Below are 10134 nucleotides of genomic sequence, written 5' to 3' on the forward strand. Positions count from 1 at the left end.
TAATCAACAAGATTTCTTTCAATAACAGAAATTTAGTGGATTCAGGACGAACTATATATATTTCTATACGAGTTTTCACTCGCAATAAAAAAATCAATGAATAATCCCGAACACTAATTTCCTACAAGCGCGAGGCAAGTGTGTATGTTCTTTCAGAGAGTTGTGTCTTTTCACATTTGCATTCTGTAAGACTGCTCATGACAAAATTCAGGACAACTGTGGCCAACAACCGTTGATGTTGTCGGAAATAATGATCAGCATCCTCCAGAATTACTAGCTTATGGTTCTTTATCAATCTGTCAAAATCATTTGCCTCCTCAACACTCACAGTCTCATCCTTGGAACCATGTGCTGTTAAAACCCTAAAACAGATGCAAAAATTCATCAGAGGATTTTTGGAATAATGCCAATCATTGGCTGACATAAACCATGTTATTCTCACTAATGCCAATAAAAGAAAATTGCTTTTTCATAATAATATTCTATCTTAAATTTGGTATATGCTCTTTTTTAATAGCTTAGTCAGCAAAATCAAAACATACTGGCAATGTTCTGATATGGAGATCAAGGCTTTTTCCATATTAGTGCTTAATCGTTCCTTTAGACTATGCTTTGTGACACGGTAAATCAAATTTCCTGTTAGAGATACAGAAAATGTATCATACCATCGGAAGAATTTTATATGAAAAAGGAAAACTATGTCTCTAGAAAATGAATAGATACCTGATCGATCTTTCACATCCACATAACCTTGTCTCTCCATCACTTCAGAATAATTTGTTCCCAAACGCTTACTAATTCCTCTTTCCAAATGAAACCTGCCGCTTATGTTTATGACCATACTCACGTCCTTGTATTTGGACGCATATAAAAGCACCGCATTTCCACCTGCACAAAATATGAATTGTATCTTATAGATAGGAATTTTAACATTAGCACCCAAGATCAACAAAAACAAGTTAAATTTCTAAACATGAAACCTATAATGGAAATACACCTTTGCTATGTCCTACAAGAACATTGACCTTGGATCCAAAACTTCTTAAATAGCATATAACACATCTGAGATCTTCTGCATCTTCCCAATAGTTGCCGTATCGAAACTCCCCTTCACTTTCCCTGATATAAATAATAACATACAAGAATAAATCTATAGTAAACTATAACACATTCATACACAGCATTAAAGAAATATGTTAAGGCATACCCAGATCCAGCAAAATCAAATCTGAAAGTGCTCATGCCATTTGACACAAAATCTGATGCTAAATTCACAACTACAGCATCTTCCTGAAGAAATCATTCTCTCTCTCTCTCTCTCTCTCTCTCTCTCTCTCTCTCTCTCTCTCTCTCTCTCTCTCTCTCTCTCTCTCTCTCTCTTGGTGAAAACACACAATTATATTAATAAATGCATGGGAAAAACACTAGTTACAATGGGTGTCACAATGGAGTATGGTCACCCACTAACTACAGGGGTAGTGGAACATGTTGAATAGCCAATTGGCAACACGAACACTCCACTGAGGACAGAATTTTCACTTCTCCAATAAAGAAAATTGCCACATCAGTACTCCCTCTCTCTCCCCTCTCTCTCAATCAATCTATCTCTCTCTCTCTCCATCTATCTATCTATCTATATACTTATATACTCTGTAAAAGGTATTGTATAATGAAATAAGGAGAATACACGTAGTTATGCATTAACATGGTCACTACAAGGTTCTCCATGGACTAGCATGCAGGCACTGATCCTCAAGTAGAATATTATAATGAAACAAACCACCAAAGACGAAGACCGATGCCCGTTCAACTGGTTGATGTACCCAACTGCCATGTTGTGTATAATAAAAGAATGCATTCTCTCTCTGCCAACTCCTAAAGATGTATCCTGCTCAGATCTCATCTTCTCATCAATCATTTCTACAATACAGATGCGCACAAAAGCAACCCCAATTACCCATCGAGAAAGAAGAAAAACGACTTTCCACTAGATGCTACCGTTCCTCTGCATGCCACCACCCAATCTATCATAATATATGCATCCTTACCTGCTCCTTATGTCCCCCTAGGCCTACTCTCTGCATGTGGGTTGAATCATGATGTTCATTACCCAAACCCAACACCCACTCACCAACATGCATGCATATAATTAGATAGGCTACATGAGGGAGATTAAGAGGGATATTGAGTTAAAAAGATAGTGCAGTGAGATGTGAAATTCAGATTATGTTTTATTCATCACATTATGTTACTTCCCTCACAGGGGATCAAAAAATATGCAGAAGCAAACAATGATAATCAACTAGAGTCACCCTGCACTTTCATATCTGAGGGCATTAAAGAGCATTCAACTCGTGGTGACACATGCCTTAAGGAAACATCCATCATAATGGAAAATGGAGATGTTATACCTATGGCAGAGAAGAACTGGAGATGGTGCACTCAGTGTAGTTTGCAATCTTTCCTAAACGGTCCAAATGCTTTTTTCCAGATGTGGTTTTCTTAATATAGGAGTACCACATTACATCGTTCACTTCTAAAACAATAGGCATTATCAAGATTTGAGTATATATATAATGTGAACTGTCATCTACATCATCCAGTTCATCCATGATCTTGCATTACCATACACTTCACTCATTATTTAGCATTATTACTTACTCCACCAGTGATTAAGCATGAACTTTTACTCCATGCTTCCTCAAAGTACTCACCATCTCGACCCAGTCACGTCTTTCAATGCTCTCACCTCCCAATCTCCAGTATAGACCACACCTACACCATCAACATTTTCCCACCATATGACCTTCACAGGAACATGCCCCAAAAACCATTGGTGCAACGAGGAACGCAAATGGATATATCTGTAACTTCATACTAGGTAACCAACCCACAATCAAATCAGAAACCTCACTTCCAAAAACGGCAATCTATGAGGAAGCACAATATTGGGATCTCTACCATCCCTTCCTGAGCAACGGCTCAGCCACTGCATAAAGATATATTAGAGAACCTTGATTATCATAAAGCCAAATGGTTCACAACTGAATCATTCTTATGCAAAGAGCTAGTATCTTGTGCCTCACCAAATTCCGTACAACAATCATCATTTTCTCACCTTACTACCTTCACCTTTTTCATAAAAGGTGGAGAAGACCATCTCCCCTTCAGCAAGGACTAAAAGTGAACACCTCATATATACAGTAAGCAAATTTGCAACATGGCCTCACAGTGAGCTTGAGAACATTGCCTTCATCTATGGTGTAGCCTTATAGGATCCAATCCTCACATCCATATGTGGATACAAATGAAGCACTATACTCCTATTGTGATATATGATACATAGGCAAAGCTTCCATCATGCACGACATCATTCTAGCTGACTGAATTGGCTTCCCCTCTATGACAGTAGAAGCATTGTTCCAGACAATGAACCTAACCTCATCGACATCCAAACCATGCTACTTTAAAGAATCACAGGTAAGGCATTCGGAAGCAACATAGGAAGTGACTGAAACCAACATGGTTCATGGTAATCACAAACGATGAAGCAGTTCAACAACCTTATGCTAATCCACACCCTTCTGAGATGATGAAAGGAACATAATCTTGCTGCAAGATCTATGGAAATTCTACACTCAAAAGACTTGGAGCACACCGTAAGATATACTACAATAACTATAGTGCTCACAAAGAAATACAACTCAGAGTTTCGTCCATTTCCATACCCACCAACTGGTGATTGAAGTAAGACAAGCACTCCCATACCTAGGGCTGACAATCTTTGCACATTTCTGTAGATGCCCAGCTAATAAGCACATTACATAGAAGTATGTCACACTCTTAGGTAAGTACAGTACCTTCCAAACAAATGGATAATGCTGAAAAGCATTACTTTGGCTAAGGCTTGCTCAAGGTTCAAAAGGATACAGAATCAACCTTATATTACCACATGGGCACAGACGCAATCACAAATAATTGACTTCTTCCATAGATCACATCTCCACCAACATGCCAACTCTCGAGAAGGCACCACTGAGCAAGCAGAAGAATGAGGTCAGAGAACACAACTGGGATATACTGCACATGGTCCATACCAGCAACTGATCATAGAATTTATTGCTAGCCATTTAGGGCATCTAGATACACTCAGAGTAATTTGTCCACCACACCAATCAACATTAGACACCATTTCCCCTAACCAGCACCCATACATAATAGCTCCAAAATTCATGCTAGTAAAACAATCTCAAGAAATTTTAACAATTGTAAACCACCACATATATAAACATCATCATCATGGAACCATATTTGTATCACGATGGTCTTATGGACATATTTCAGCCTCTAGTAGAAGACAATATTTCTTATTTTCTATCGTTCTCATTTAGCAGCTAGCTTAGTTCTCTTATTTCATCTTTTGCATTTTCTTTCTGCTATGCCATTTTAAAATCCTCTCCCTACAATAATTGCTGGCCCCATGGGTTGAGTTGGACACCAGTGGCTGTTAATATATCATCATCACCATCTTCCATTCAAAGTGAGAGAGGCAATTACCCACTCGGCATTTGCATACTCTGCCCCAAATAACTAATCAGGGGAATGAGGACAAGGAGCATTCTACACTATGATGTGAAGCATTAAAAGCCATCAGACAATGTTATCCACGATCAATGACTCAATGTACAACAGCTTCTTCGGCACATATATATGCCATCTACTTGATCAAAACGACTTTAAATATATAAGCCATGTATGGTGACCTTAAAATGAAGAGGAGACTATTACAATGCTCGTTTTGGGTTCCATAAGCCATGGTTCCAGTCTATTATGAACATTAAACTATCAAAATCATCATCTCTCTCAAAAAAAAAAAATAGCATTATGCATCTAAAGTTAAAATGAATTCCATGACCTCTCAATATCTACAATTGGCATTTAAAAAATACCAAAATTCTTGAACCCCATAACAGGTCATTAGAAAAATAAGGTCTCTCATGCAATCACCACATGAGTTCCAGCCAATGTGTAGCATGCCTTATTCATATACATGCCTTCATTTTTCCAGAAAAAATTAGAGCTTTAATCAGAGAGTAAAGCAAAATGAGTGTTTCGCCTCTATATGCACAAACCCTGTGACAGGGACAAAATTGAGAAGGTCCATCCATCAAGGTTCAGTTGAATTGTACTAGATTTTCATACATTACAACAAAACGTATCTAGAGCCACACAATGGACAACGAAGTAATTTAAAGATACCTTAGAAGATTGAAATCCATGACACAGGATGACAATATGGTCCGAGCCAGTGTCTTCCAAGACACCAATCATCTTCTCTCCCCTTGAGTTTGGAATGCTAAGTATTCGGCAAGAATCCATGCCTGTCGTATAGAGGAAGAAATTAGCCAATTCTAAATGAGTATATTTTGAAGAACGATCACTCAACTCGTCAACAATTGCGAAAATCTCCCTTTTTACTGTACAACGATTTGAATTTGTGCTACAACGAGGAGAAGTGGATGTATCCCTCTGCATGAAAAACGGCAATTGTGTGAGGTCGTTATTCAGAGTTCTTTATATATTTTCTAGCGCTGAATAGATCGAGGCTAGATTGATTGTCATCGACTAGTCGTGCTCATAAACAGAAGAAGAAGAGATTGAAAGATTCCAAATACAGAAAAAAAATATGCACCTTGAGGAAACGATCGTGTGTTGGGGACTGATCTTCGTGTGCGGAATCTATTCCATGCGTCAAATCCGAAGGATCAGGAAGGAAAGCGACGAAGAGAGAGAGAGAGAGAGACCCCTTCGATTGGATTGCGCAGAGCTTTTATGGAAATAAACTGATAACACTCTACATACTATGTACTCTGTCTCTCTGTCTCTCTCTGTCGCTCTATGCATGACATATGTATGTGTATGTATAATTAATTGTATGTATGGCCATGTTTTTGTATATGTATAGACCGTCATGTATGTATGTGTATGTATGGCCATGTGCTCGTGTCTATTAGCTACCAATTCAAAAACAGGGCTGGCGAGGGAATCGCGGCCACGGACAATGCAGGTCGTTCAGTTCAACTGGTGGCGCATGCGATTTGCACCGTCCGATTTGGATAAGAAAGAACGTGCGATAAAAAAGATGTCAGAGGTCGCCTAACATTGAGTCAGTCCTCAGTCGCCCAACCCCGTTAGTAGTTAGTTGGCCAACTCAGTCCTCGGTCGCCCAACCCTGTCATTGTAGGTCGCCCAATTGCTTGACTATATTAGAACAATTAATGAAGTAATAAATAAAAGCAAAGCAATATTGAAAGTTAATGGTTTAGTGGTTAAAGTTATTTCTTACATTTATTAGGTGCAAAGTTCAAATTAGTGAGAAGAGTGTTTATTTTGCTTATTGGTCAATTTTGGGGCCATTTAGGTTTTCTTCTTCTTTCTTTTTTAGGGTTTTGACGTTTGGTTTTGGGATTTTAGCAACTAGCTATTGATTTTTGCATGTATATTAATGTATTCCTCCCATCAATGAGGAAGAGATTAATATATTATTGATTCAATATGTGAAGCTTATCAATCCATATATGTGCTACATATCAATCACACTATTGGGCCATGGCAATACAACATTTCTTTCTAGTGCACCTTTTCCGTAGATTATATAGTTTGTAACAAAAGTACAAATGCAAAACCAACTTACTATAATAATGAAAAATGTTTCAAATCAAACCGCCATTACAGCTAAGGTAAAAAAAAAACAATAATTCATTCGACTAGAGAAAAGTAATGGAAACAATTCTACATTAGGTTTTAGGGTCGCACACTAACAAATTGCTCCTAAGAAAATGGCTTTAAAACACAATACCATTCCCTTAAAAATGCAACACTAAAAAAGAGGTTAACAAATTTTGCTTATAAGATGAGAAGTTTACTAAACAAGATAAAATCTCAAGAATATTGATATTTGTGACAAAGAAATATTTGCCTAAGCCTAATATAACATATGAAGATCATAAAAGAGCGATATGTATAACATTACATAGTATTTTGTAGATATAATTAGAAATCTTTGAGTGAAACTTATTTCACTTAATGGAATCTGTTACTAAACCCCAACATGTTTTCTTCTTTTCATATTTCATCTATGTAGTCAATGGTGTACCTCTTGTTACATGCAAATGAACACAAATTAAATCTTAATATACCTAAGTTAGGATTTAAGCTGAATAACATTTCTCCTAAGTTAATAAAGTTGACCAAAAATTTACCTTGTAGTAGTCAACCTCCATGCTGAAATTTACCAATTTAGTTTTCCATTTCATGAGGGATATATAAATGAAGTTAAAATTTTATTTATTTATTTATTTATTTTTCGGGCTTGGGGTTAAGAGGCATCCACCTTGCTTAAAAGTAGTTTAAACTATATAACCTGTTGAATAATGTTTGTAACAATGATTTTATGTTATGCATCATGGCTTGCTCTAATGGAAAATATCATTGGTTTCACCCTAATTTAAGACATAATACAATGATGATAATGATTCTCAACAAAGCTACATAATATACAAATGAAAATTTGATCCCAAGATATATTTACATATCATTTCAAAACTGTTGAAATTGCTCCCAACAGAAAAAGGCCATGTACTGAACAATAATTTCTCGAATAGCAACTGCTGGATTATCAACATTTGAAATCTACTTAATTGCCACAGTCTTTTGTTTGTTCATACAAACCACTTTGGCCACTTAAAACACCGTAATGTAGTAATATTTTCCTCACCATGCCAAGAAGACCGACTTATTTCAGCTATACATGTAGACAACTACAAAAACCAATACGCTTATTAAAGGGCATAGAAATACAACTTCATAGTGTACCATTCCAATACTTTTATTAGTATAGATAAGTTGTCCAGGGGCATACCTCAGCAAGAAACAACAATCAAATAAGCTTGGTGAAAGTAATGTAATTAACTAACAATATGTTGTGTAAAGGTGTCCCTCCTTGCGGGGGAGTCGGCCGAAAAGTCGACTTAAGAGTCAGTTGGTCGAAATCGGCTGAGAAGCCGAAATGTGTCGGATTACTGAAAACAACCGAAAAGCCGAAAATAGTCGGATTATCGAATTTGGCCGAAGTCGGTCGGAGAGCAAAAGAATGGTCGGTTTGCCGAAGAACCGAATCGGGGGTCAATTGACCGAATTCAGTGAGAAAGCCGAATTCGTACTCAATCAAATGGACACATATACATATACATATGCCTTCTTACATATAAAGTAAAAATGACCTAGTATATATATATGCCAACAGGCCTGGTAGTATATATGTATGAGGGAAAAACGAGTTGTATGTATGTGTAACTCTAAGAACGACTGAGTTTTCTACACACTAGTGGCTGTGTAAGAGTATACGTACTCAGAAGCTAAGAGAGAAGAAAAGAAGAGAGAATCAAAAGAGAAACAAAGAGTGAAAGACAGAGAAGCTTGGGAAGCTTCAAAAGGAATAGACGTCTATGTGCTAGGGTTTGGATGCGGTCGGCTGAAATCGTGGTTTCAGCACACTCCCATACCAAATCAGGTTTTATTGTTCTGATTGTATTTCGTAATTGCTCATAGTGAAATTTCCTATTCCCGTGGTTTTTCCCTGAAATCAGGGTTTTCCACGTAAATCGTGTGTTCTTCATTTTCTGTTTGGGTCTAAGTTCGATTTCTGATTTTTTGTCTGAGTGAAACTCTATCTCAATATACACTTTTTATTTCAAGCCTCAGTTGATGTATGGAGAAGAGATGGAACTAGCATTTTGAGTACTATATAGCAAGTCTCTATCTATCACAAATAATCATGAAAGATGCTTCCTGCCAAATGATATCGAGACATACAGAGAGCAATAAGAATCGTTAACCTTGAACAGACATACGTTGCAGTTGATGATATTAAGATAAAACGGAACAACCAGTATTTTGAATCCTTTACTTTACATAGATCAATAAGAAGAGAACGAATTCAGAAATAGATTTCATTAATGTATGAAGCAGATATATTTCATGAAGAGATGGACCTTACATCAATCAGACAGGAAAACCAAGTGATCAAAGGGTGGGAAGCAGTCAATATTTTGTATCCCTAACCGACAACACACACACACACACACACACACACACACACACACACACACACACATCAGAAATAGACCCTCAAAGAATATGTCGATCTGCTCCCATGAAACAGTAAAAAATAGGTTCTTTTGTCAGCCCAACATCTCGATACTCTAGAAACACCCATGATGAAGACTCTGTTTATACATGTACCCCCGATACATGCTAAGTGTGAAAAGGCCAAATTTGGTCTTCCACTTAGTTGTGTGTGGAGAGAGAGAGAGAGAGAGAGTTAGTGAGTGAGAGTTTGCTTCCTCTCTGTGGTTTTTTTCCCCTTTTCTCTGTTGCAAAGATTCACTACCTCTTCATCTCTCATGTAACCTCCACCCTCCTGTTGTATTGAGAGTTGTCTATAGAATCCCTTTGTTGCTCGCCCCCTGTTCCTGCCGTGCACACTACAACTAAGAAGGAACACCACTCCTTCATCCTTGTTGTCCTTGCATCACAATTCGGAGTAGATCAGAACAATTCCCTCTTGGTTTTCTGCTCTATCGACTTACAACAATGGTGTCAGAGCTTGGGAAACAACGATAGGAAACTTTGGAGTCGGAAGCAACGTGCGCCCGAGACTCGTAGCAATGGCGTAGGAGATTCATGTGGCGAGCATTGGAGTATCGGGCTTGGTTGAAGCATCTACCTACTGTTGGGCATCTCTAGTATCTTCGACATTGAAGAAAGGAGCCTACTATTCACAGGTATTTCTCTTGGTTAAACTCTTCGTTTATCCATCATAAGAGAAACATTTTTTGGTGGAAATAAGTTGTGGTGGGAGAGACCCCTTGTCACATTTGGAAGAGAGATTTGGGGTCAGTGTGAATGTATGGCAAAGCAGATGCCTACAGTTTGTGATTCAGGAGATGTACGCTAGTTAATATTGTTTTTTTTTTCCAAAAAAACATCTTCTTCATTAGTAGAAACTTGTACATCCATGACAAAATGATTACAGTAACAACCTTGTAAAGGCTGTAGCCGTGGTAGACCAAT

The 10134-nt window shown here is 37.6% G+C and overlaps 1 protein-coding gene across 5 annotated transcripts; it reads right to left on the minus strand.

Moving 5' to 3' along the window:
• On the minus strand, nucleotides 1–5849 carry LOC147847701 (uncharacterized). 5 transcript variants are annotated; one of them, XM_087338909.1, is made up of 8 exons: nucleotides 5693–5843; nucleotides 5447–5529; nucleotides 5260–5381; nucleotides 1208–1290; nucleotides 998–1119; nucleotides 724–888; nucleotides 543–636; nucleotides 1–362 (listed from the first exon to the last, which is right to left on the minus strand). In XM_087338909.1, exons 3-8 carry the CDS (start codon nucleotides 5377–5379, stop codon nucleotides 122–124), a joined length of 825 nt encoding a protein of 274 aa, XP_087195035.1. In that variant the 5' UTR covers nucleotides 5380–5381; nucleotides 5447–5529; nucleotides 5693–5843; the 3' UTR covers nucleotides 1–121. The 5 variants fall into 5 exon arrangements, with proteins under 5 accessions (XP_087195035.1, XP_087195034.1, XP_087195038.1 ...); XM_087338908.1 differs by having other exon boundaries at nucleotides 5260–5527; nucleotides 5693–5849; XM_087338912.1 differs by lacking the exon at nucleotides 1208–1290 and having other exon boundaries at nucleotides 5693–5845.
• Nucleotides 5850–10134: the final 4285 nt, after the last annotated feature.

Source organism: Azolla caroliniana, unplaced genomic scaffold, assembly GCF_043228905.1.
Source record: "Azolla caroliniana isolate FFs.n. ecotype wild unplaced genomic scaffold, voAzoCaro1.0.p SCAF_742, whole genome shotgun sequence".
NCBI classification, from domain to species: Eukaryota; Viridiplantae; Streptophyta; class Polypodiopsida; order Salviniales; family Salviniaceae; genus Azolla; species Azolla caroliniana.

What these genes read in the sequence shown, in the direction of transcription:
- LOC147847701 (XM_087338908.1), bottom strand. Translation starts at nt 5,379, where the DNA reads ATGGATTCTTGCCGAATACTTAGCATTCCAAACTCAAGGGGAGAGAAG. An exon ending in TCTTGTAGGACATAGCAAAG is followed by an intron (nt 889 to 997) that starts GTGTATTTCCAT and finishes TATTTTGTGCAG; the next exon opens with GTGGAAATGCGGTGCTTTTA. An exon ending in TCCATATCAGAACATTGCCA is followed by an intron (nt 363 to 542) that starts GTATGTTTTGAT and finishes CATCTGTTTTAG; the next exon opens with GGTTTTAACAGCACATGGTT.